The 27,960-nt window shown below is 42.5% G+C and overlaps 1 protein-coding gene across 2 annotated transcripts; it reads right to left on the reverse strand.

The window, feature by feature from the left end:
• cgnl1 (cingulin-like 1) lies at window positions 1-27,942 on the reverse strand. Of its 2 annotated transcripts, XM_069693524.1 has the most exons (19): window positions 27,746-27,941; window positions 23,516-25,217; window positions 23,282-23,376; window positions 21,601-21,706; window positions 21,019-21,120; window positions 20,283-20,419; window positions 18,878-19,016; window positions 18,413-18,625; window positions 9,479-9,685; window positions 9,282-9,386; window positions 9,024-9,176; window positions 8,217-8,387; window positions 5,712-5,873; window positions 5,446-5,535; window positions 2,700-2,783; window positions 2,363-2,487; window positions 1,905-2,013; window positions 1,623-1,786; window positions 1-1,537 (listed from the first exon to the last, which is right to left on the reverse strand). In XM_069693524.1, exons 2-19 carry the CDS (start codon window positions 25,163-25,165, stop codon window positions 1,384-1,386), a joined length of 3,966 nt encoding a protein of 1,321 aa, XP_069549625.1. In that variant the 5' UTR covers window positions 25,166-25,217; window positions 27,746-27,941; the 3' UTR covers window positions 1-1,383. The 2 variants fall into 2 exon arrangements, with proteins under 2 accessions (XP_069549625.1, XP_069549626.1); XM_069693525.1 differs by lacking the exon at window positions 2,700-2,783 and having other exon boundaries at window positions 27,746-27,942.
• Between the last annotated feature and the right edge of the window lie 18 nt (window positions 27,943-27,960).

Raw genomic sequence — 27,960 nt, forward strand, 5'->3', positions numbered from 1 at the left:
TGAGAGTAACTGAAATTAACTTTATTTTAGTCTCAGCAGGATTTCTGAACATACAGTTGTGTACAGAGAGGTAGTGGCAGGAATTTGTCTCGATCCACTCTCCCTCCACAGGCGTCGAAGTCAACACAGAGTGCAAATCATCACAGTGTAGCAAAACATTGATTGTCAGTTCATCTCATCTGAAGAAATTCCCTCATTCAGATAAAAGAATATTTGAAGGCCCACTCGTGTTCTTTACAGCCACTGCGAGGCCTGATGTACACAGTGGGCACAAGTCGAATACACACGTACGAGGTTAAACAATAAAGACTTACAGCATGTTCAGTACTGACACTACCCGCAGTTAAGAAAGAAATAACCACAGATGGAAGTTAAATCAAAGCGTTTCCATTATAAAAATGGCTGTCTCTACTGAAACAGCAAAAAGTATGATTCTGAAAAAACGATGAAAAAGAGTCCAAGCTAATGTAAAACAGCCTTTTCCAAGAAATATGTAAGAAACACTGCGATGTTACAAATATTAAAAGCAACCTGTGTAATGATTAACAAGAAAATCCTGATTACATATGAATTGATCTTAATATATCATACTGCTGGTCATCAAATGATACAAAACTGTATAAAAAAGGATGTGTACAAAGTCCCTCATTCATTGTTCCCTAAAAAACTCACGGAGCCAAGATTTCATATATTCACCCACGAATAAATAAAAAAAACATCCTGGCACACCTCACTTCATATATTCAGATTTGATTTTCATTCATAAAAAAAAAAGGTAAATATAGTTTATTTAACTGGAAGATAAAAAAAAAAAAAAAATTATATTCAGATACTGTATGTGAATTTAACATATTTGATAGGCATAAAAAAGTAAGGGGTAAAACTTCATATTGTTCACAAAGGCAGTACTGGTTGGTTTACAGTGCGTTAACGAGTGCGTTTTCGAGTTTACTAATGCTAGAATAATCATTGACAAGCATGTGTAATCCATTTGTTAAGAAAGGAAGCTCCACTTACAATAAAACTAACAATGCTGGAAGGTAAGACTCAATGTGGGAATGCAAAAATGAAAGAGTATATACATTTAATTTCTACGGGACATGCTAAAACATCAAAACGTAAATGTCGTCACCCATTAATCAAAGCGCTGCTCGAATAATACCGAGTGAACTTTAGATTTAAAATCCAGGAGAATGTGGGCTCTGTTGACGTGAGGACTTTCACAAACAAATCATTGAAATGATCTCACTGAACTACGTGTGAATAGAGAAAGACTTTCCAGCTCAGTGTAATATTTACAGAAGCACATGTGACGGCTCTCCAGTTGTTTGGTCCAACAATGATGCATGTTAAAGCAGCTTTATTTCTGACATCAGAGTCTGTTTATAAAGTGAAGGTCGACAAGATGTTGTCCTGACTCGAGGATCGCTTGTACCCTGAGGATGAGCTGAAGTACGTCTCCCCGTCAGTGCTGATGTCATCGTCGTCATCGTCGTCGTCCAGGTTGTTGAGCAGCGGAGCAGAGTTGCTCTTACGCCTGGATGAAAGAGAGCAGTATAATAACTGTCATTTCTTTTGTTACTGATGACACACGCGGATGATGGTGTTGTTTATGTGTTTACCTGATGTCGCTCCGCAGAGCTTTGAGCTGGCTCTGGAGCTGCTCGTTAGTCTCCTGTTGCTCGTCCAGGTCTCTCTGCAGCTTCTTCTTGCCGTGCTCCAGTCGGTCGATCTCCTCTTCAGCCTCATCCATCTGCCTCTTCAGGGCCTTCAGACGCAGATTCAACTTCAAGAGGAAACAACAGGACCAGTGTTCAACAAAGATCAAATCTTTTTTGAGATGTCTGGCTCTTAATTTAGTTCATGGTCTGTTAGTCTGAAACATGAGCGTGTGTGTTACATACTTGGTCCTTTTGATCTTGCATCGAGTGATTTTCCTCTTCGACCTGCATCATCATCTCTTTTACCTTTCTCTCTAGCCTGCGGTTCGCCAGCTGCAGGTTGGCCCTCTCCCTGAAACACATGCATGCATCTTCAGACATTAAAAGCAGCACTTCATTCTGACTTGCATGCATTTCAGAATTAAAAGCAGATCAGATTCTCTAAGGTTTCATTAGCGGGAGTCACATGATTTCTCTGAATGACAATGATTTTCTCATTCTAAAGTACCTCTAGTTCTCTATAAGCTCCAACTGCATCATCATGTATAAGTCACGTGTATCACCACGACAACTCCATCCTAATTAAAAGATCTACCTTTCAGACAGCCCCCCTCTCCCCCTCCCAAAGTCTTCTTCTTTCATCACCGTAACCACAGCGCCTCTCGTCTCTATTCCCCATCTGAGCCTTCATCTCAGCTCACCTCTCCTCCCCCTCCAGCCTCTCCTCCAGCTCCTGTATGCGATCCTCCAGCTGGACTACCAGGCCCTCTTTGTTGGACTTCTGGGAGCCCTCGAGGTGAGCCACTCTGGTCTTTAGATCTTTATTCTGGAAAGGGCAGGGAGAACGAAGTATTGAGATGTACGTTTATACACGCATATAGTCATATCTTTGTACAGAGAATAAAACATTGAAATTGATGTGATAATGGATACAATCAAATGAAAGCGATGAAACGATGAATGAAATGAATCTGTGCTTTGAACTTTGTAGAGTGACACTGTGTGTAGCTGTGATCCTCCAGACAGGAGAGTGTGTACCTGTCTCTCCAGAGCCATCTTGTCACACTCCAGGTCCTGTCTGCCAGCCCTCTCCTGCAGGAGTTCATTCCTCATCTGCTCCACCTGTCAAGCCGAGTCCAGACACTGTCATCGCTACAGTCCCACACAGTCTGACAACAATTATCTTCAGACACCGTCTGAGTCTGACTAACAACAGAAACCACAGGAGCCCTGAATGAGTCAAAATGCTAAACAATAGCAGAGTTAATGCAGGAAGACCCAAGTTAATTAGTGAGTAGGATTTTCTAGCTTGACTGCATTCCACCTTTTGTCAAGACAGTTTATGTCAACTCTCAGTGACACCCAGCTATAGTATAAAAAAAAACACAACAACAAACAATGACAGTAGTTTCTAGAAAGATTATGCAACTGTGGAATTTCAGATAGTATAAAAAGTATTTGTGCTTAATGCTTAAGTGTAAAGTGTGGGTGATAACACCAAGTCTGTTTATTAATTTGAAGCTACCACCAGCAGCCTATTAGCTTAGCAAACAACTGGAAACAGCTAGCCCTGACAGTGTCCTGATTTTGTTACCAGGCTAACCGTTTCCCCTTAATCCTTTCTGTATGCTAAGCTAGGACAACTGTTTGCCAGCCTGATATCAGCCCAGTATCACAGCAAAGCACGCAATACATCTGCCAGTCCACTAAAGGAAACCGCGTGTTTGTGATGCTTGGCTTGCCTTGGTGCGAGATTAAGACGCACCTCGCCCGAGACGGGTCATTAGACAACGTATAAAAACAGACTTTCATGTGGATTTCTTTACAGTTATGTAGCTTTGGTGAGTAACCCTAACAGCATGGGGTTTTTTTCCCTCCTAACCGTAATATCTTCCTCTTGTGTTTTTTTTTTTTTTCACGCTACCCTCTAGTGGACGGGCTTATTGCACATCGTGATGTTGAGTTATTTAAATTTAACAGACAGATAACAGCAATGTAAATTGTCTCATCTAATTCTCTAAAAGAAAGTGAACTGCATTTCCCAAAATATGAAACTATTCCTTTAATACTGGTGTCATTACACATCAACTGACTGCACATGAGATCAACTCGGAGAGGCCCGAGTGCTCGAGCACGATGGTTCAGCGATCGCCCGGTTCAAAAGAGAGAATGAAAACTAATCGATACAGCAGTGATGGTTCTTTCTTTGTGAGAGGAGCTTAGAATTGGTGATATTTTATGCCAATTAGTGGGTGACAGTGGGCTGCTCTGATGAACGATGGCCCCTATAACTGGTGCACCCAGCACAGTGCTTGAGGGAGCTGAATCAGCAGACTGGAACATACAGCGAAACTAATCTGCTTTGTGAGAGACGGCAGGAGAGGAGAGGGGAGATTACTCTCATTTAGACAGGAGAGGAGCACCTGGTGCCAGGAGAGACGCAGGTGTTCTTCCTGCTGCCTCCGCTGCAACCCCACCACCCCATAACCATACATCCCCCTCTCCTCCCCACAGACATTAGAGCGCGCACACCCCGATGCACGAGGGTGCACGCTCGCCGACACACACCGTGAGCACTCAACCTACTCCACTCTCGCTGCACAAAGCTCGGTTGTTGCCTTGACAACCAACCTCAGCCTCATGCTGAACCAATGCCACTTTGTCACAATGCCACTCTTTTCTCTCTGCCAGGAATTTTTTAAAAGGGAAACCATTTAAGGAGATTTAAATACTCAACTCAGCCACACTAAAGGCCCACTTGATGTCACTTGGCACTTTATTTAAAATTTTGGTCACAACTTTTGAATCTGCGTCAGTTCCAGACCGAGAGCAAAACTGTAATGAGGCCAAATCTTACCAACTTGTCTATGAATCTGAGTCATCAAATATTGAGGAGACACAAAAGTACCATTAAACTCTGACCAATGGGCTATATGGGCTGCACAAGACACACACATCAGCATAAAATCATTACAGTTGCAATAAATGCAGTGTTATTCCCAAAAGTCCAGAGCCAACATCCTCCCTCTGATTAGTAACATCTCTCCCATGAACAAACAGTCCTAATAGCATATGTGCTTTATCTAAATCTTACTTCACAGTGCCTCCGTCAGCAGCTTTATCACAGAGGAAGGAAAACTGGAGCATTTGCTTGCGAGGATATAAAAACTGACTCCTGGTAGAAGAATGAGAGTTGTTCTGAAGCTGAAGTTACCGAGTGTAAATTTCCAAATGAACTTCACAACCTGAAAACTTGAGACATTTTGGCAGCTTGCATATTTTGGCTCGGGCGGCGCATTAAGAAGAGTCTTTTGTGACTGATGCATGAAAATTGGATAGATGCTCTTAGACCATGCTGGCAAGCCGCCAACCTGAATGATTATGCAAGATCATCTTACAAAGCAATAACCTGTCCACTTTATCCAAACCAGAAATAAACAGAGAATTTTGGAGTGTGGATACCAAATCTAAAGACAGACCACTGAGATTACCCACAGGCACTGATAAAACACATCAACCTGCACAAGATTCACACGCATTAACCCTTTCATCATCTGACATATCTGAGAGCTGAATTCGTTACATGGAGGTCACATGTTCCTTTCATTTGGAGATTAGTGGTTGCAGTCATGATGTTAGAGGTGGAAGACAACGCAACAGGAGACCTGGATATAATTTACAGATTGAGATGGAACAGAGACACGTCTGTGTGAACATGGACAGCAGGTCACTGAAACAGGTGAGCACTGATAATGAGTATGTGTTGAGGTTGTGTGTGTTGTACCTGATCTCTTCCTCGGTCTATCCTGTCCATCAGCTGGTCTCCACTTTGACGCTCCTCATCGAGGTTCAACTCCAGTTGAGCAATTCTCTCCTGCAGAACAAAGCAGTTACATCTGTGCAGTCAGTGAATGTTGCCATCTCCGTTCTCTGGTCATTTTTAACTTGATGACTGACACCGGAGGTCTACTGAAGGGTTCAAGTGATTGGACAGTACCCAGTGTTTAAATGATAAAGCTATCAGTGGCTTTACTTGACATCATTATGTACCTCCATGAGTTTGCTGTGTCGGGATTTCTCGTCTTTAACGTGGGCGTTGGTCTCAACCTCCACCTCCAGATCATGAACCTTTTTCTCCAGCGTCTTCTCCCTGAGCACAATCTCGTCTCGTTCCCTCTCGCACTGCCGCAGATCCTCCTCCCGGTGGGACAACTACAATGAAACATGAACATAATTCCACACCTGAAAATTTACTCAATGATCATCTGTTATTGCCAACACATTTTATTGACCGGTATAAATAAATAATGCACATCTTTTTACTGAAAATATGTATTTTTTCTGGTACCTGAACACTAAAACTGGTCGAGAATGGGTTAAGTGTCTCATTAAAGGACCCTCAGCAGGTTATAAATACTTCAGCTTTATGCATGGACTAATCCGAGCCCTCCTGTTGAAACTTCCCCTCCATGTTCAATATGTCACAATGATTCTTATCAAGTATTACTGCTTTAGGGATGACCAACAGTTTAGTTGCTGCTTCGGGATATTATTATATGGTTCCCCTGAGTGACTAATGAACCCAGTGCAGCTAGTGTTTTCCTCAGACACAGCACACCCCACAGCTGGAAAATTGCCCCCACTGCTTAATGCCAAGACAATGGAAATTCATCATCTGCCTTCATTTCTCACCTACAACAAATATTTGGCCATTAGTGCAGAATTATTACATATTTCATCATGTAGATACTGAAGTGGGACTTAATTTAAGCCATGGCTTTGTAATAAGTGTAATTGGATAATGGTGCATCCTCTCAGGCCCTGAATAGCGATAAGCAAGTTTGGAAATTATTGTGCTAATTTATGTGGATGATCCAAGGAGTGAAAATTAATTATCACAGTTTTCATGCTGCCTTAATGATCAGATCTCTCTTTAAAAAGAGATTTAAAGCCATGAGTCTTAGAGCCTTGAGGGATGTAAGCAGCCTACACTTGTAACTTTAGAGATGACCTGCCAAGTTCATATGGGTGAAAAGACTGATGGGACATTTGAGAGCAGTTTGTAAAGTGGACTCTCTGGGCCAGTCCAGAGTCCAGGGTTTCTCAGGAGAGGTGGAGGAGGAGGATATGACTCAGCCAGCACAGCTTTCACAACAATGATATCACAACACTGACATCCTCCTCTTCCTGTACACCAGCTGGACAAAGATGTATCAGCATGGATGCAGACAGAGACAAAGGAAGAACCTGGACACTGACCTTGTCCTGACATATGAACTTTACTCACTACAACATCACATGTTCAGATGAAAGCTCATATCAGGAACATCCAGATCAGCAAATCGATTAAAGTGATGTCAGCCTGTTCTGCATGTGAAACAAGGTCTGCAACTAATGAATACTGGTTCCAGAAAATAGTTCCTCCCACAGTGGGGATTGTCAAAAATCTTTTTTCATAGGCTAAAAGTCAAGGCGCAGCCTGCCAAAACTGTTAAAAAGTACCCAGTGGATTTTTTATTATGAACAGACACAGTTTTGTTTTCAAAGTTAAGAGTTATGATACACTGAGTTTATCCTTAGGTTTTAACAAACATGTTTAATGCATTTCTTCCCTCATAAAATTATGTAAACCCCTCTTTTTATATTTTGAAATCTGCGTCTTTTACAATGGTTTGTTTACAGTTTTTTTTCTCTTCCTTTATTAGCACATTAGCTCCAACAACGTTTACCTCCTTCTGCAGTCAGGAGAAATGTGTATCGCATCTCTCCTTGTGTGCATGTTAGTAGAACACATGACACAAACAATACAGAGACTGTATATGGAACTAACTTCACAAGGACTATACGGTCTCATAAGACTGCATTATACCTCTGATGTCATGGCCTGTTTCCGCCTACGCAACTTTACATCTCACACTGTCCTGAATTTCTGCTTTCACTTAACTATAAATCCGTTTCAATGTGGTCACCATAAAGACATCCTACCCTACCTCCCCGAATAAATATTTGATGTATAAATAAAACGGCATAAACTGCCCTCATTCTAACATAAATTATGCATATTGGTCTGTTCCTATTTCAACAAAAACATTCTCCACATTCCAAAATGCTGACAAAGATAAACCGCTTCAATGAAAACAATGCAAGAGGGGTCACATGTTAAGTTTCACAATTATGGCCATGCATCAAAGGATTACAAAGGAAAGCACAGTGTTTCTACAACATTGAGCATAAAGATCTGTGTTTTATGACTTCACTCTGCTGAATTCCTGCACTTTACTCATATGTTTTGGGTTTAAAAGGGCAGCGGGGAGCATAAATACCTAAGTGATGACATTGCTCTCTGATAGGAGAGCTTGATGTTGGGCAGGAGGGCTCAAACTGGTCAGAACAATGGCTCATCATCTGCTTGTTCTGCATGAGAGGGCTCGGTTGACCTGACTAATGATGACCTTGATCTGACCACTCTCATCACGAAAGCAGTGTCAGCATTCAAAACCGTTTCTCCTCTCTGAAGTCCATTACATTAGACGAGGCTGCTGTAGCCCACATTACCTCCTCCTGCAGAGTTTTAGCAGCCAGCAGGTACTTTTCCAGCTCCTGTCCTCGCTCCTTCAGAAGCCTCTGCAGCTCTGTCAGCTCCCGACGGTTCTTCTCTTTATAAATATCAATCTGCTCCTGCAGCTCCCGAGTGGACGACTGGGATGCCTCCACAATATCATTCATCTACAAACACAGTGAGAGACAGAAGAGGCAAAAGAAAGGGAGACGTGAGGAAAAAGTAGAAAACTCTAAAGATAATCATGTTGCTCAGGAGCAAGTGTGGTGTGAAAGTATTTGATCAAAACTTAATGCTGCATTAAATCAGAATATCCAGAAACAGGAATCCTTTTAAAAATGAGCCTGTATTATGAATTGTCAGAAATCATACCTTTACGATTTGATAAAGACTCGGGGAGGTCCAGACGACTCATTGATTTACATCAAGGTAAGAAATAATGTCTATTTACTATAGATTTCTTTGCTTTAGAGTTTACCCTGAAGAATGTCCTCTTTTCTGCAACCAGTTTCTCAACATAAAAGCACCTTAAGAATCCATAGATTTGCTACCTGTTAAGCAAAGTGAGTACTTGGTCTGTGCATTTTTTCAATAATCTCATATTTAAGAATAAAGACTCAATTCTTTGCTTAACTAAAAAAAAAAAAAAAAAAAATACACTTGGTAACATATTTGTTTGAATGAGCAATTAATAACAGTGTTCTTTGCCAAACAGATCCAAACTAAAGTGACCATGATAAGCTCTGTTCGTGTTATTACCGCCTGGATGAATGTTACTATGATAAAGACTGAAGTGTACTCGCCTCCCTCTGGAGCTTCTCGACTGTGCGGTCCAGCAGCCTCCTCTCGTCCTCTATGTCGTTCTTCATGTTCTTGAACTGCTCCTTTTGAGTCTTCTCTTCTTGTAACCTCTCCTCCAAGTCCTTGTGGTCACTGCTCAGTTTGGTCAGGTTTCTCTATATAGGGACACAGCAGTACAAGTTTTGAAGCTGTGTATTTCTCTACATGGAAGGTAACGCAGTGTTGCTACATGCAACATAGTGGCGTGTTGCTAATCTTACCTGCACATCCTCCAGTCGGATGGTTAACGCTCGGTTGGCCCGTGACATTTCCTCCTCTTGCTCATTAATTTCTGCCAAAGACTCTTCTAGTTGCTTCTTCTCTCTCTGTTAAGTGGACATTGCTGCATATAAGACTGCAGAACAAAACCAGCATTTAAACAAAACTAGCATCCTTTGCGGTTCTGCATCTGACTCACCTCCATTCGACCCACTCTATCCCCCAGCCGGCTCTCCTGTAGCTTGGCCTCATCGATGATTCGGTTGAGTTTGGCCACCTCATTTTCCAGCTCCTGCGCCCGCCTGCGCAATCGCTCGGCTTCTTGGGTCAGCCGTCCTGCTTGGCCCTCCACTGCACCCTTGGCCGCCTCCACTTCAGCCTTCTCTCGGACCACTGTTGCGCTGCTCTGCAGATCAGAAAGAGAAACAAGGCTTCAGTTCAAAAGAAGCAGGAGGCTGTGACACTCAGCAGAAAGTGGAACAATGATGAATGATGGAACATTTGAGACCATCTGAAATGGCTCATATAACGAAAGCTATTCGTAGTGCTCAGATTCTCCCTGAATCTTTGTGGAGACGCAGAATAATAAGGCCTCCTTGTACTTCTCTCTTGCATTTCATTATAAACCAGAACTAAAGGCTACTAAATCTGAGCTTTCATTACCATCTGCTGATTGAGGCCCACTAAAAATCAGCAAGCAAGAAAAGAAGCGTTTCATGTGGCACGGTGATCACTACTTATCCTGAAGAATTTAGAGATTGATATGTGGTCTTAGTCTGCATTTGAGGGAGGGCAGTGGCAGAGAGGGGATTAATAGAGAGTCCTCTGAGATTTGCTGTGTCCACATTTATGAATGAAAAGTGCGGTTTAACTCTGACATTTCAGGGTGTTGAGCGAAGCAGGATAAGAACGGGAGAAAGATGGAAACATGTCAGCTTTCTTTGTCTTCATTTTCTTCTTTTGCACAGACATGAACCACACAACGCGACTCTTTACAGGTAACAGGTTTCAGTTGAGATGACACCACTCTAGTGAATTACCGCATCAGTAGGCAGTAGACTTGTGTTAGGAAACTGGTTTGACAGTTTCCTGTTTAGGAAACTGGTTTGACAGTTTCCTGTTTTTCTGAGTAGTGAGGTATGCACACACGTACACCTGCAGACACAGACAAGAACTACAGAGCACATACAAAATCTACAGTTACTGTTTCACTCTACAACAAGTGAAATATTGTGAGTGAGTGAGTGAGTGAGTGAGTGAGTGATTGCGTGCGTGCGTGTATGAAAGCATTAAAGCACACACACACACCCTAGTTGAAGAGGAACCAAGTGACCTGGTTGTAATCTGGCTCGTGACACACTGATGAAAAATGGCATACAAAAATATGTCAAGAGAAACAGAACTAAAAACTGGTTTACATTTTTAATGTGCTATAAAAATCACTTCTACAGACTACCTCCTGCCAAACAAACAGAACAAGGAAACAGGATATTGCAGCGACTTTAGCCATGATTTGATTTTGACCAACAGGGAAAAAAGTTTCACTTTGTGAGTTATTGAAGTTATTGAAGGTGAAGGTTTTTGTAAGGTGGTGGCTTATTTATATAAATGCAGAATTTAGTTTCTGCTGGAATCCAAACTCTACAACTTTTCCCTTGTAGTGACTGATGTAAAAGGCGCTCGTCTGTCAGCTAATTTGATCGTTACTATGAGTTAACAGAGGCGTTTCCTGTACTAGAAAGGTGACGGTGCCTCCCTGCTTCAGTGCTGGCAGGCCAGTCAGACCTGTTTCCACTGTCATCACAGAGCCACCCTCATCACCACCTCACCGGGTCATTTAGTTTGGTCAAAGGAGTGACGCGACATGAACAGACACAGTAATACCAAATTAAAAAAGAACACTCTGTCATCTCTCAAGATAAGGCACAAAAAAAAAAGAGATTGCATGTTAGCAGACAAAAACAAGCCAAGAGTAACTCAATTACAAGTACTGTACAACTGCTGTAAAGCAGATCTGTTGCCAAATGGGAATTGCCGTTCAACCGGAAAATTACCAAAGTGTGAATTAAGCATTAATGTTGTTAAATTTGACATTGGGTCACTTTCTATGATGTAAACATGAATATTTCTACATTTTTTAATACTGCGTTGAACGAGGAGCTTAAAAAAGGGGTCGCACAGGATGTGAGGGAAAACACAGCTTTCCTTAAAATAATAAAGCATTGATAGAGTGTGTCAGGATTGTTTCTGTGCTCCGTTTTAACAACATACCATAGACAACAAGTCCAGCCCTGACACTTGTCTGCCCGTCCCACTTCCCACACTGGGTCACATGTACTACAAACATGAGCAAAGCCATCCAGCCAGAACAGGAGACCCTGCTGCTGCCTGTGAGAAGAGGATGCAGTGACCACATTTTTTATTTAAATGTTTCCCTACTGTAATGTTATTTCATTTTGCATGATTGTACCTGTGCAGGATCATGATCTGATTCTTTTTTCACAGAACATCAGTACCTCAGTGCAAACTGTCTCTGAATATGTCTGTTGGTAGAAGTGTTTGCACAGCTGCTGGAAAGATCAACTTAAATTATAAGAGAAAGACATAAATGTAAATTTCTTGTAAGGTTTTAGGAACTTAATTTTTTTCTTTTTCACTGCTACAATAAGTTAATCAGTCCTTAAATGAATTAAAGCATTATTAAAGTTTACCTAACAATCACTAAAAGACAAATAAAACATCACTATCACCTATCAGACAATGATTTGTTGAATTGGCATATTTTTTACAGTTCTTTACCACCTCTTTAAAAACACACTTCACAAAGAGGCCGACAACACAGGCTGACTTCAGAGATTTAGTGCAATATAATACAATAGCAGAAAAATATGCGGCAATGTAATACCACTGGTCCGTTTTTCCCCTCTACCCTGAACTCAAAGTTTGACTTGGGTCTTAATGTGTACTCAAACTGTTTATCTAAAGTTGCACATTAACTAACTTTGTGCAGTCTTTGAAGCGCGTCTTGAATGCTAATGTAAAGTGCATGTCCCATGTTATGTGCTGTGGTGAAATCTTGGCTCTCCCACCGAATCTGCATCAAGTTATCTAAAAATAAATACAATTGCAAGAAACCGGCAATAGAAATCTACACACAAGCAGAGTGTCGATCTCCTTCCTAAACTAGTTCATTCCATATGTCTGAATAACTTATAAACAGTAAGTGTCATATTATAAAATGATTCCCTCCATCAGGTATAACAAAAAAACAGTAAAAAGGCATTTGATAGATCAAACCTTCATATGAACACTTGAGCAACAACGAACCAAGTCCAAGCATTACTCAGAGAGCAGCTACCGTTCAGTAAAGATGTGATGTCGCATTTAAAATGTCACTGAGAAATATTGTAAACAAGTAGTTTCTTCAAATTAAGACAATTTCCACACCACAAGCTGCTAATGCGTAATCATTTCTCTCCCCTCTCTGTTCCTGATGTTGCTTTGCATGTGTTTTCTTTTTGTAAGACAAACATGTTGGAGGTTTGTTTCCTTGTGCTGTTTCCTGCTCCACCACCTGGCATGTCCACAACAACATGTCCAGTAAAATCCAACAGAATGAAGCACACAATTACATACAAAGCAAAGGCAGCAGATATTCCTGATGATAGTTTACACTTATTGCACCTTGCAAATAGATGCAATAATAATCTACTGATGTTAAAAAGCAATATACTAATGCATTTAACAATTAAAGTGACCTGGGAGCCCTTTTTAAAATTCATATGATACTTACTATTCAAATTTGATATTTAAATAATTTGGCTGCAGCCATCATAAAGCCACTAAACAACCTACAAAATCATAAACTCCACTTACATCAAAGCCATCACCTGTAGCTACAACTACTTATTCAACATAGGAAGCCTCAACATCCACCTGTTGTCTCTGCACCACCACAAACATATATGGACTCCAGCAAAAATCTTGACTCTTACATTCATAGGCCTGTGTGCCAAGAAGATGTTATGCATTTATGTTTTGGTAGAATGACAAACAAAAACCGTTTTGTTTCTCTGTCTTTAGCTGACTTCTGAGTGGAACATGTTATTACCCTATTCCTTCACATCTTCAGTCTCAATAAAGAGTTTAGAGCTTTGGAAAGATATCCAAATATGCACAGCAGGCTATAATAAGCCTTTTAACTGTTCTATACTCTGTCAGTACACACAGCACTGCATGGTGAGCTTGTATTTTCTGTTTACTGGCCGGTCACCTGATCACTCTTTGGGTGGCGTGACACAGAATTAAGTCCCCGATCCTGTTTTTTCTTCTTGCAGGTTTGAAGATTTTGACAGCTTCAGTGAAGACATTTTGTTCTCTCAGAGGGAAAAAAAAAAGGCCTTTGTTGGAAAGATGATACATATCCACATATGACTTCATAAAATAAGACTCTCCAAGGTCACGCAGAGCACATATCCTGTATGATATCAGATTATTTAAATTTTAACCTCAAATCAGGAAAGAAAAATGTAAAACTTCTTTGACAGTGTAGAAGGCTTGATCTGCTTTGCCAGCACAAAGTATGTGTTACAAATACAAGAGCTTCCTTTATTAAAAAACAAAAAAGGTAGCCAGACCTCAGGTGTACTGCAACAGAAGACCTGTCATGGACTAAAAGGAAGGACTGAAGTAGAAATTAAAACGTGACAGCTGAGAAGCATTGGCATCTCTTTGGTCTAAACAGTAATAAAAGTTTGTCTCGTCTTCAGAGAAATGGCAACAGAAACTGGCTTTTAAATGATTCTCTGTGTAAAATCAAGTTGCAAGTATTTGACTGGATTTGGCTGTTGACACCACAGACACTGTTTGCTGACGACTACGGCCACGGCTGTATTCGTCATATAAGCAGGTTCGGTTGAAAGACATGAAAATATTTTGATGCGTCTTCATCGCAGCACACCAAGGCTGTTGTATTCATGAAGTGAACATCCATCAAAACTGAAATACTCTTCATCTGTGACTCATGTCACAGAAAAAAAAAATAGTTTTTAATTTTGTAAGTATTTCACCCCCTCTGTCAGTACAGCCAGACTTCCTAATGTAAATCAGTGCAGTTTTATCCAACAGCAAATTATTTTGCGGGTTTCCTGAGACCGGATTTAATCGAACTTTGATCTGTCATTTACCACTTCAGGGTTTCCGGATGATAAAAACTTTAGGATTATCAAATCTAAAGCCTTTTATTTTAGTCAAATATTAAGCAAAGATCTGCAAAGCCTTTCATTTCTGTAATATGAAACTGGATCATGCAATGTGAAGGCAGACATTGTGACACAAAGCTATCTGAAATGTACCACTTCTTAAAAATATTTACATTAATTACAGAGCATTTATCAGATTTAAGCATATTACTTGAGAGTGACTCAGACTGACTTGCAAGCCTCACAGTGCCAATTAAACCCGGCACCACCATCGGCCAAAGCACAAAGACAAAGACAGGAGAAAACTCCATGTTCCAGTTTCCAGGCCAAAGAAGAGAAGGTTTGAATAAAACTCTGAGTGAGAGAATAAAAACCCAAAATACACGTCCCACACAACAGTTCGTCTGAAGACTAACAGCTTAAACATCTCAGCCCACACGCTGATTTATTGTCACGTCTAAATTCATGTGCTGAGCCAGTCTGATGGAATAAATTCAACTAGAAGACAAAATGTAAAAAAATAATCAGACTCAATTCTTCATGGCCAGACAAAATAGAAACCAGAATAAATTAACACCAATAAAAACTTTTTTTTTTCAAATATGAATCGTGAAAAATTAACACATGAAAACATGCCAACCACCTTTAAAAACACTGCTCAATGAATGTAAACTCAGATTTGAACCACAAATGTTTTTGGTTTTCTCAACAGGAGCTGTGTGTTTAACTTGACTCCTGCAAGTTGTTTTGGCAGATTAGGTTCCCACCACATTGGGGCTCACATGCAATGAAGTCAAATATCAATAAATACAAAAATCCTGGGCACTGCCTGGTTTCACACAAACCTGACACTCATATGGCCGCGCAGCAACACTTTCTGAACTGAACACTCTCTGGCACAGCTGCTGGGTATTTAGTTCCTGTTTATAATCATCAATCTACAAAGTTATCAGTACAGCTTTTTGAAGACCTAGAAGAAGTAATATTTCAAGAGGGATAAACTGCTATTTCCTTCCTCATTCGCTGTCCTGCGTCTCATTCCACCTCTTTCCAGTCGCCTGGTAAATCAGCTCCCAGAGCTACGCCAGGAAATATAGTGGTATCATCAAACACACAGACTCATGCTGGAGCCTTTACTTTCAAAACAAGCCTGAGGGGAAACTCTTCTCTGGGCTACATAAGTTTGATGATCAGACAGTAAGACTTCAGTTCACACACTGGCAGAGATTACTCGAGAGGCAGGCGGAGAGAGAGGGGCGAATGGTGCGGGCCAGAAAATGAACTGCATTTAGGTGAGCAGGAGATCACTGCGGAGTCAAGTGTGGAAACTGTGGAGTTAGGAAATGAAAAATACAGCATTTGGGATTGAGGTTACAGATGAGAGTGTGATAACAATGTGGCTGCGTTACACACCGTGGCTTGCGTCTGTGGGTGCAACATAAGAAGAGCTGGAAATAATGTGATAAGCACTGGGCTCTGTCTTTACAGTTAGGAAGGGCTGAGGCCGATTAAAGCATCTAACACTGAAAATCTGGAGCGCTGCAGAGATAGAGATGCAACTGCAGCACCCTGAAGAGGAATAAATGAAAAGATCTGAGCCTCTCCCGCAGGTCGGAGCGGGAGCACTGTAACAGAGCTGGAGCAGAGTAAAGAGGGAGGTCGACAGGGTGCACATTCTCCATCCTGACCCCGACATTCCTCCAAATAAACCTCATCTCTGCTCACTGCACCTCATCTTTCCACATTTTTCACATACTAGAACATGCTGACACGAAAGCTCAAATCCCCCTCCAAATGAGCAGATGTCTTTTGTTACAGAACATTAAGAACTTTGCTAAGTAATATATGTCAAAATAAGCAAAGTCTAATCTTCCACAAACAGTGTGGCTACGATTTTTCAACCTAGATAAAATTCCAAAGATTTCAGCTCATCAAAAACACAATGCAGCTTTCAAGGGAAGACACAAAACAGGCCTCCCGCTCTTTCATGGGGGTCGGCCTTCGCATCCCCTTTCCTACAGCATACTGACCCACTTATTCAGCATGTCCCAACCCCCGCTGCTATTATTGTGTGAAACAAACTCATCATTCATCATTGACTGAGGTCCACAATTACCCCCACCCTTTCAGGGCACAGAAAGAAGAGGGGGCAAGACGCGACTCAGGAACGGCAGCTCATTAGATTAGTGATGGCTTGCCACTGCAATTAACTAGTATACAGAGCAATTTAGTGCTCCAGTTTCCAGCATTCTTGTTCGCAGGGGCAGCTCTGGTCACCGTAAACGTCCCGACACAAAGAGGAAGGCAACACTTTGGTTGGAGATGGGGCCGAAAAATAGAGATGCACACTTCACTTTGGCTTTTCCCGTCTGACACCCTGGCACAACGTAGAAATGGACATGTGATTATAAGCAGCTTTCTATTTTGCTAAATTTGTTTGAATATCTGTGCAAAGTGTACATTCATTACACCGAAAAGCATAATATATGTGACAGCTAGAAATGCTGTTAATAAATGTGTTTATTACTTATGTAATATCAAAATGTTTATTTTACAACATGATTTAACATGCTGATTTCTTTGATCTAAGCATGAATTTGCACACCGGCCCAGTATAAACAGTATAAATAAATAGATAAAGCATAGATGATGCCACTGTGTAGGTTTATGCCTAGAAATGGTCAGGTCACAGTCTAACCCTAGGACAAACCAATAATTTAAGGATGAGGAGGATAGGCCCTAACGAGGGAGAACTCCTTTATACTTTAAAAGGGAAACAAACAATGACTTCATCTTGACTGTGTGTACAAAGCACTGAGGGTAAAACCCCTGACGACACACTCCCTCGGGGGAGCAGTACTTCTGTTCCACAATGGGAAATGTTCTCATAGCCTCTTGCTGCAGTGGGCTGCTGCGGACCCCCACCAGGCCTGCAGGAAGCCGAGAACAAGGACGACTTCCACTCATTGAGACAAACAGGACACACGCGAGTCACAGCGACCTGCTGACAACAATGTGTCTTCGGTCCCTTCAGTCAGTCGTGTCCTGCCATGTTTCATCTTAACTCGCCTCCCTCCGTGTTTGAATCCACAGTTGACAACCCCTTTCTGCTTTAAAGAAAATTCATTGACTTTGAAATAAAGGGTGGGTTCGTCACTGGTACTATTGTCCTAAAGCTACAAAATAGCACTGTTTCACATAATGTATCGTCCAAGTTGATTTCCAAATTCTGATGTGCAGTTTTCCAGAAGTTTTTGATGGTAACAAAACTTGCTACTTATTTACAATGGTGACCTTGACTGTATCGTAGCAACTTCATGTAGAGATAAATGTCTCTAAACTTTATTATCAGTCATTGTGCTTCCTGTGTAAACTTTCTCCATAGAGGAACAAGCTGAGATAAGAAAATACCTCCACACTCGACTGGCTACAAAGATTTCCCATGAAAAATGATGATGAGCTACGTTAACCCGTCACAGTGTTTTGTTTTCATTTTCTGTTGGCTCTGTTGACGCAGTTCAAGTGTGTCAACTCAAGGTCGGCTCAATTTCCACTTCATTTAAAAGAACATACAACGACTTCTTATATGTAAATAACATCTTCAAAGCAGGGTACCAACCTCTGATGATGAACATACAGTACACACACACACACACACACACACACACACACACACACACACACACACACACACACACACACACACACACACACACACACACACACACACACACACACACACACACACACACACACACACACACACACACAAAATTCCCTGATGCAGTGCTTATCTCCACACTTCTCCATGACAGGGTGTGTTTTCTGGAATGGGGGAGGAGGGCAAGAGCAAAGGAAATGAGGAGGAGGGAACGCAGAGGGTCAAACTAAAGGAGAAGGGAGAGAAGGGAATCAAAGAGGAGACAGATTACCTGCTTGGCCTCCTCCAAAGATGTCTGCAGCCTGTTTATTTCCTTCTCGTACTGCTCCTTCATCTTGTCCACCTCCTGATCATGAGCGGCCACTTCCTCCTTCAGGGCTCCCTTCAGAGCCGTTAGCTCCCTTTCTCGCCTCCTCAGCAACTCCTCCTGCTCCTCCTTGGCCAGGAGAACTTCCTGCATCTCCACCTTTAGTAGCATCATGTCCTGTGGAAAATGGAAACCATTTCATAACTTTATCTCAGTTCAGAATTTGCAGAAACAGTTGACCTGTCGAGTAGACTTTTCACAAAATCTACCCTGCTGTTCGATGTATAATGTTTTTCTATTTAAGAAGAAAAGCTTGAATTTTTCAGTGGTTTTGGTGAGCAGTTGCCATCAGCCACATGTTCTACAAGCCGAAAGCAAAAACAATGTCGCTTTATGTTGTGTTACACAAGAATGAACTCGGCGGCTCACCGCCATTATGATGTCTTTCTCTCCATCAGCTGCTGACTTCTTGGCCGAGTCGAGCTCGTCATGCATCTCTGACAGCTGGTCCTGCAGGTCTCTGATCTCTGTCTGGTACTGCTCCCTCTCCATCTTCACCTGGAACAGCCTGACAAACCCCACTTGTCACAACACGGTGCAGGTCCCCTTCATACTGTATGTACACGCACACACACATTCGCCCACCTGCACCCTAACTCGCACATACAAAAGGCAGCACCTGTGCTGGGGCTGAATGTGAGGCCTACAGAGCACAGAGGTTAAAACAGATGCCTGAATGACAGAAAACCAATAATGCCTTAACTGCTTCTACATGACAACACTGAGGGGGAGAGTGATGAGTGATGCAAGACACCTCAAACATATCACCACAAAGTAATGTAGCCCCCATGCAGTAAATCTATTCCTGTGGTAAGAACTAACTCGCTGGTAGGTTTCAACGTATGCCAAATAACTGCAACTTCCCCAATTCAATTCCAGCCAGGAACCTTTGTTGCATGTCTTACCCTTTCTTTCCCATCTGGCTTTTCACTCTCAACTGTTTAATAAAGGCAAAATTATTATATAATAAAGAATAAACACAGAACAGCTGAGCAATGTTTGGTGTTCTTCATCCTAAAAACCAGCAAAGCTGAAACTACAGATAATAATCAACTGAAAAACAACAAAAACATTATAGGTGAAAGATCCTGGATTGAAATAATAAAGACATTGATGAATGGCCACCACAGAAGGAGCGCAGCTTTCTATATCATGGAAATCTAAAAATATTTTACTCAAAGAAATTTTCCTCCAACCCCAAACAAAACCAGCAAACTACAAATAGTGGCAACACTCTGCACCTGAAGGACTGTGAACATCAGACTGAAATCAACCCAATAGTTGTATCATGTGTAAAGGGGCAGAAATGGAGTGGGACAGTTAGTGCTGTCAGAAGGAATAACAAATCAGTCACCAAGCACGCATTAATATGGAGGGTGAAAGATAAACCTAAGAGGCCGGCGGTGACACAAAGGGCTGTATAATAAGACAGAGGGATTGACATGGGAATCATTTCAGTAACTATCAACAGTCTGAGCAGACATCACACACTACTACTGAAATCCTACTTTTGATACACCGCCTCTTCATTTCAGTGTAGGAGGTTCACGCTGCTGTCACCTCCCTCTGTGCAGGCACCCCAACAAATCAGTGGAGATCAATTGTGCAGCAACAAGAACACGAGTTTCCCACCAAAAACACTTCCAGTTGTGTTCAGTGGAGCACACGACAAGTAAAACCCAGATGGACACACCAGTAAAAGGAGCTGAACTTAAAGTAGTTGATGTAAGACTGATCATTAATGTCCTGTCCAGCACCGTCACTCTGAACTTACTCTTCCACTGTGGTCTGGAGGTCGGCCTCGGTTTTAGCGAGTTTTTCCCTCAGATGCTTGCACTCCTCTATGCTCCGCTGTAGCTGCTGCTGCAGCTCCTTCAAACCTGCTGCTGTCCTTTTGTCAGTCTTATTTTTCTGGTGGACAAACACACAAAATGCATTCATGTTGACATGTTAATGTGGATACATCCAGCATTTGGATTGACATGATAGAGCCATTGATTTGATCATTTTTTGATAAAGAAAGATATGGACAATTTCAATGTTGTTTTCATGATCAGAATTTGCTTTAAATATTGCAGACGAGGATAATCAATGGAAAAGCAGCATTTAAGGTCTTTATTGTTGTAATAAAGAGCTCAAAACTCTTTCAGCCCAAACCAAATGCCTTCCCGACACTTGAACCTAATTTTCATTTTCTAAATTTTTAATGCAAAGCACTAAACTCTGCTTACTTAATAGAACAGAATTCCACGTTTTCAAGTGAGCAGCCTGTTTTTTCTATTATTCTGTCTATGAAAATGTGCCTTTGTATTGAGCTTAGACAATTCTACATCCAAACAGCAGTCTCAAAATATCCCTTCAACAAGTTGAACTGTAATCCCTTAAAGCTCCTTCTCACCCAAACCCTTGATTAAAGGAAATGCTCGAACAACAACAAGTTGAGCACTAAACTGACATGGCAACACAAACAGGCTGGTGTCAGGTTACATCTGCAGTTAGACTGCTGTTACCGTGGTTTGGTCCCCCAGTTGACTCTTCAGATCAACCATTTCTTTCTCCAGTTCAGCATTTTGCTCCTGCAGAGCTTTGGTCTGAGCAGCGAGGTCCAGGGACTGACAGGAGAAAACAGACATTTTACAGTTGGTTATTTCTTATTGATCCATTAGGAATAAAAATGAGAGCTAAATATTCTGACTCTGACATTAGGACTCAGTTAATGAGCAAAAGGTAAATGTTCCACAGCTGAGGATGTCTGCTATACAAAGTGAACAGCCTCAAAGCTAAAGCCTCAGAGCCGAAGATAAAAGGTACCATAAGATAGCTTTGCGATCGTGAGTTTGAATTATCAACCTCCTCTAAATGAAAAAAATTAAACCAGTTGAGCTTTACTTTCTGAAGCTAAAAATTAAACACACATCTCACGACAATTTACTGAAAATCAGCCAAAGCATGACGGAAGGGCTGCACTTTCACAACCCCAAATCTAAAAATGCCCTTTGAACATGTAGTAAAAATATCACAACAGACAGCAAGGACGAGATTTAAACATTTGCCCCACTATGTGTGCACAATTACAATAATATATATCTCACTTTGTTGACGCCTTGTGCACTCTCTGTGGCCCGAGACTTCAGTGTCTGAATCTTCTCAAAGACCAGGTTGACCTTTCTCTTCGTCATTTCATCATTGTCGTCACTTCTGCAGATAAACACGCACGCACGCACACACAGTTATGTTAGCACACTCGGGTTATCAAAGGTTTGAAAAACTTCTCAGTGTTTTGAGGGATAAGGCATTAATTCCAGACTGCTCTGAGAACAGAGCAGCTCATTCCCAGCTTAGAGGAGGTCAGGGAGGATCATGTTGCTTTGATGTGTCACCTCACAGCACAAACAGCTTCATTACACCCGTCCGATAAACTGTGAGGCACATGAGCACCAAACGTGTGGGCAGTATAATATGCTAGCAGCATGTTATATATACTGCGATTGCTGCGAGTCCCATTTCATCAGCGGTTTAATTACTAGGAACCACGGCTACATTTTTTTGCAGCAATCACCCACTAGTTATGAAATATCACAATTTCAAATTAGTCAGATAATAACACAGTATTTAGTCACAAAAACAGCCACACCCTCTCATTTTCTTCCTCAGGCCCACTCTGTCCGTTTGTAACATAGCTTGTGTCTTTAAATAACAAAACAACCCATTGTTCTGGTCAGTACAAAATATAAATTTCCGTAACATCAGCTTCTCCTGAGTGGCTAAATCTTTAGTTTAAAAAAAATGACCTCTCTAAATTGAATTGAAGTAACAGATGTCTGCGTGCCTAAAGTTGGGAGGACCTTTTCAACTCGCAGAAGAAAATTCTCTTTTTCAGTTAAAGTGAAAACATCAGAATCAACAAAACTTTGAGTTAAACCACTTTCACATGAGAGCAGCGATATATTATTTCAACAAATCATAAGGCCGACTCAAAGAGCCGAACCCCCAAAACCTCCCGTCTCTTCATCCAGATGATTTTCATTAAACCTTTATAACCCCTGTTGGTGAATGTTTGTCTTCTTGGCCTCGGGAATGTAGCTCAGTTTCAGCCCCTGCGCTTCCATCTGTGTTTCCTTTCCTTTGTCCTGTGACTCCTGACCTGTGGCCCGACACACCCAAGCGGGTTTCCTGCTCTCTTTCTACAATATCACGAGTCTGACACACATGCAAGAACTGTAGGAGCCTGCAAAATGTTTCTCAGTGGAAAATCTTGAATAAATAATGCAACTGTTTTAGATGACAGCGGAACTGCTGAAGTTGAACTCTCTTCAGAAACAATCACTGACTTGCCTCGATAGGAGACTGCACTGTATGCGCAATCCTTCCTATACAGCTGCTTTTGAAACCTACACTGAGTGCAACCTTTTGACCCAGCCTGCCTCTCCTGGACGGGCCCAGTGAAGTGTCTGATTGCAGAAACAAACGGAACGCTTTTCCCTTCATTTCACGCTGCACCAACAAGAAAGTAGAGCGAGAAAATGGGAAGAAAACAAATTCCAGAAAACTGGATGATTCACAGCCTGGATGGGAGGGTAGGAATTAGCACATTCCTTTACTGTTAACACAAACACTCCAGCTCCGATAAAAAAAAAAACATTTATGTGCTTCAACAGAACAGTTTTGTTCCTTGTGATGCATTTCCTCATTGGTCACATCTATTTATGAATATGAGTGAATAAAGCTAAAAAACACACAAGTGATAAGAACAGAAATGTCCAGACAACTCACCCATCCTTGAGGTAACTGAATAAAATTTGCTTTGCTGTTTCTTCATGTGTTTGTTGTGAAAGCTCCTGCTGACCTTTCAGCAGATCAGGTGTTGCCTGGATATGACAGGAAGTGAAAGGGAGATCCTAATGAAGTATCAACGCAAAAAAAAGTATTCCTTTCTCATATCATCATGTTGGTAAAACTGAACAGACAACCGACCGTCAAACTTTAAATATCATTATATAATAATACCTGAGCATCTGCCTCTGTGCCGGGCTTTTTGTCTGCGGCGGAGGAAGGCTTAGACGGTGATGTTGACAGTGATGCTGTTGAAACCTTTCCAGTTGAAGAGGCACTTTCCTCACTCTCTTTACTCTTAAATGGTAGTGAAGTGGAGCGAGTCTGAGGCTTTTTGTATCCCTGTATGAAGGCAACACCTTTAGAGATGGTGCTCTGGGGGGAGCCGGGCGCACTGGCGACACGAGACGGACCCCTGGGGTCACCCTTACCATCTACGGCCACCAGCCAGGAGTCCTGACTGCCAGCTGTCTTCTGCAGCCGTAGCTGGGAGGGTCGCAGGACGTGCTCCATCGATGTGCCTCGATGGCTGCTGAACTCATCCATGTAGCTGGAGCCATCTCGCAGGCCAAAGGCACTATCCACACTGCGTGAGCGCTTCTTGTCCTCAGGATTGATCCTGTTTCTGCGCCCCGCCCTGCCCCTACGCTGATGACTGCCATCTTTGCCGTCAAACTTCTCAATGAGCTCATCAACACCTGGAATGGAGCCGGTGTCGATGTCTCTGCCTGAACCAGGTTGGAAAGGGATGTAGCGACGGTTTTCGTGGCGGTTTATGCTGTCGGAATACAGGGCCTCCATCTGTTCATCCACCAGAGCCTTGGTGGAAGAGGAGGACGAGTGGCGGGAGCGGGAAGAGGACTGAAGAACCGGCCCACTGGAGTCAGTCCTGCGAAGGGGAAGGACATCAGGCTCACGACGGGTGCGCTCGAGGCTGGAGTTGGCACTGCTCATAGAACTGGGGGATCTGCATGATGTCTTGCTCTGGTCACTTGTGGGACTCGACACGGCGGAGGGGTGAGGCTGGGCTGAAGGCACCGGTTGCAGCTCAGTTTTAGAGGTTGCCTTAGACTGAGGTGGATTCAGGTTGGTAAGATGAGGTTTGGGCTGTGGATGAGCCACTTGTGACTGCGACCTGGCCTGAGGCTGAGCAAGCTGAGCTGGAGGCTGAGACTGTGACTTCGTCTTAGGAAGGGTGGTCTCATTCCCGCTCTGGGATGAAAGTTTCCTTTTCTCATGCTGCGCAGCATCTTTATTCTGCTCCAGGCTTGATGACCTGCCGCGTGACGGTACAGGTACTGCAGATTTGGAGGAGGAACTTTGGTGTCGTTTCCCAGTCTCACTCAGAGTCCTTGAGGGCAGGCCGTGGAGAGCTTGAAGGTTCAGCGAGTTGTTCTCTGGATCATACGGCTGCAGTATCTCCGGGTGCTTCTGAAAATTCAGAAGGGTGGATGGCGTCTTTTCTTGTGATTCTGCGTCACCATTTTGAGGTGCGGTTTGATGCGTCAACTTCCGAGACCTGTACTCCATGAAGGGGCTGTTGGATCCAGCCTCTTTGCCTTCTCTGAAATCATACTCCTGGTAGTTCTCGATAAAAGAGCCCTCTGCGTCGATGTACCCATTACTGTTAGGGTCGATATAGGACTGAGGACCCCTCTCCTGGTTGTTGAGAACTACATAGGGGTGTCCAGCTATACCCTGGACTCGGATGCTGAGACCGTATGTTCCAGCTCCATTACTGTGGGACCTGGGGGGGCGGGACGGCTGAGTGTAGCCCCGCTGGGGTCCGCTGTTAGGAATGCCAGTCACTCTGTACGACTCCATCAGGAATGCAGAAGGAAAATAAATCCCTCTCCCTGGATCAGGTGGCACGCCTCTGCAAGCAAACAGTTGGATTAGAGATGAGACATGACAGAATTCGATCATGTCAACTAATGTCTGGGAGTTACACACTTAGCCAATACATTAAAGCTCGCTGCATTTAATCATGTCGTCCACGTTAATTTTCCTTTCCTGTTTTCCATTCTTAAATGTTCTGTTTTCTCGCCACATGGTTGTTTTCTGTCAGTCTGCCCAGACAAAGTGCTTCTGCCAAATAGATAATGAGACACTAACATCTGGCCTGCAACATCTCAGAAACCGTAACATCGCCAAAAATGAGAGTCAGCACCTGCCACATTTCTTTACCAGACAATATTAGCAGGTACTGTTTAGAAAGGCGTTACAGGTGTGTGACTAGCAGGTATGACTCAATAAAATGACTGTTTACCATGCATGACTGAGAATATAGGTTAAGGAGGTGCAGAGAAGGGTAATAACAGAAAGATGATACTTGAACACGAGTCAGCCGGACCCAGAACTAATCTCAGAGCGGTCGTATCTGCCCAACTCTGAAGGGTGTAGGGTTTTCAACAACTACGTGTTTGTGTGCATAGACAGCACAGCTGATCCTCGTAATTGAAATTGTAATTTGCGGCCCTCGTTTATGGGACATTCCATGAGAAGGCGAAAACAAAATGTTGTTTAGCCCCTCTCTGTCACATTTATAATAACTACAGGTTTTTCAAAGTTGACAGATATGCAGCCAGATCGTGAGAACGCAGCAGGCAATAAACATTTAACAGTGTAAAGATTTTTAAGTAAACTGCTGGGTGGCCTGTGAGGACAAAGCCATCAGCAGCCACCATGTGTCTCATGGACAATGGGCTTTTAACAGATTCCTGTTTGCCTTTCTGATAGTGTCCCTTTTATGTGCTGCTACAATACAAAGATAGTCCAAGATGGGCCTGAAGGAAGGACACTGATAAGAATGACAACGAAGCAGCAGCAGCAGGATGTATCACATCAGTATGAAATAGGTCAAGACAGACCAAAATGGAGACAAAGTAACTGGACAAGATATACATTTGTCATCTAACGCTGGTCTAATGCTCTTTATCTTTGGTTTTATTAGGCCATTGCTGGCAAAGTTATCATACAAGTGAGCTTGAGGCATTTATGGTGATACTGATTGTTTAGTTTTATTAAGTGCACAGATTAGTCAGGTATTCAGTGTGATGGGTGAGCCAAAAACAGACATTTTATCTGAAAAGATTCCAGTGTTTAGCTGAGCCGGAGAGCCACCCAGATCCTCACATATCTCACAATGTCTTTAGTAAGTGAATGACAGCTCAAATAGAACAGGCAGACTCATTAAATATAAGGCATGAGGCAGCAGCTCTGCTCTTTGTCACCCCTGGGTAACATTTTATTTCAAAGAACTGTATATATTTTGCTTTGTTAACAGAGACCTTCTTTCAGAGGAGAATATCTGCCCGTGCCATGAAACCCTGTAATGAACCATTGTCCAGCCCTCCTCGCTCAACGTGAGGACGATTCAGCCCCACTTGGTTTTCACAAGTCAATGAGTTTCATGACTGGTTGGTCCTGAAGCTTCAATTAGCCTGAGTTAGTCAGACCCTTCATTCTGCACTGGAGGGAAGAAATGAGAAGGCCAAGTTAAAGTGTTCTGTCCAGGAGAAAAAGGGCTGTCGAGGACAGATTAAAGCTGAAGACAACACAATGGAGCCTTTCATCCTCACTGTCACATGTATACGACACACAAGTGTGCAACTTTTTTCCTCCCATTGTGTCGTTCCCTGCAAAAGGAGGAAACCCTCACCGGGCTGCAGCCCCACTGTCCTCTTTAGTGGCAGTGCTGCCTTCACTGACCCCTGTGCTGTTGACCAGAGAGGCGCAGGTGAGGGTGTCAAGGCCCAGGCTTTGATGTACGCAGAGGGGAGACTCTGCAGACATTCACCAAGGCTGAGTTTTATCTGCTCATGATAACTGATGGATTTTAGAGTCCTGAAACTGTGTCCACAGCTGCAGCCACTCGCATGTCAGGTGAGAGCAGCTTAGAGTAAACCTTCAGCAAGTGAATGTGAAAAAGACAAAGTGAACTAACTTAGGTCACGGCAGACAGCCAGGATTTACACTGTGGGAAAATATGATTAAGTTACGTAACATGACTGGGAGCCCACTCCAAATGCGACGTGAGCGTTCATGAGCGGCTGTGAACATAATTAAAATCCCCCCCACCATCGTGTAGTAATAAATAACTAACAGAGATTTGGAGTGAGATGTTACAGCAGGTTGTTGAGTGAAAACAGCGGTTTGATTTGACGCAGTTCATTTTGCAGCTGAATGCAACAGGTGACATGAAACTCTGCACCAGCCCGAGATTTACTAACATACTGTGGATTTACCCCAACATCCTCCTCACCTCCACATGTCACGGAATTAAGTCGAGTTTATAACATGTTAAATTGTCCCTTTGACCTTAAAGTTTCTCTTTTTCTCCTCTTGTTGAGTTTAACTCAACTGTTTCACTGTCGCGCAGACTGAATAGTTAGTGTTACTCACCCGCGTCGTTTCTCTCTCTTGTTCACTTATCGCAGGGTAGAAACGTTTGTTTGAAGTGGTTTTAAAACCATAAACTCGTGCGCAAAGAGCCCTCTTCGCACTTTGCTAACTTATTTGGTCCTGTGTTGTTTTCTGAAAGTGAAGGAGAGCCGCTTCAGAAGGACGTCCGACCCTCCGGGCCGCTCCGCCTCCTGAAACAAGCGCACAAATCCGCC

The sequence above is a fragment of the Brachyistius frenatus genome, unplaced genomic scaffold (genome assembly GCF_029030835.1).
Source record: "Brachyistius frenatus isolate BFR_SWC_R1_liver_20210118 unplaced genomic scaffold, ASM2903083v1 Contig_15, whole genome shotgun sequence".
In the NCBI taxonomy this organism is placed as follows: domain Eukaryota; kingdom Metazoa; phylum Chordata; class Actinopteri; family Embiotocidae; genus Brachyistius; species Brachyistius frenatus.

Coding starts and splice junctions, on each gene's coding strand:
- cgnl1 (XM_069693524.1), bottom strand. CDS start 25,165: ATGGAGTCGTACAGAGTGACTGGCATTCCTAACAGCGGACCCCAGCGG. Junction 21,707..23,281: donor TTCAGTTACCTCAAGGATGG/GTGAGTTGTCTG, acceptor GTTTATCTGCAG/AAGTGACGACAATGATGAAA. Junction 21,121..21,600: donor GTGCACAAGGCGTCAACAAA/GTGAGATATATA, acceptor TTCTCCTGTCAG/TCCCTGGACCTCGCTGCTCA.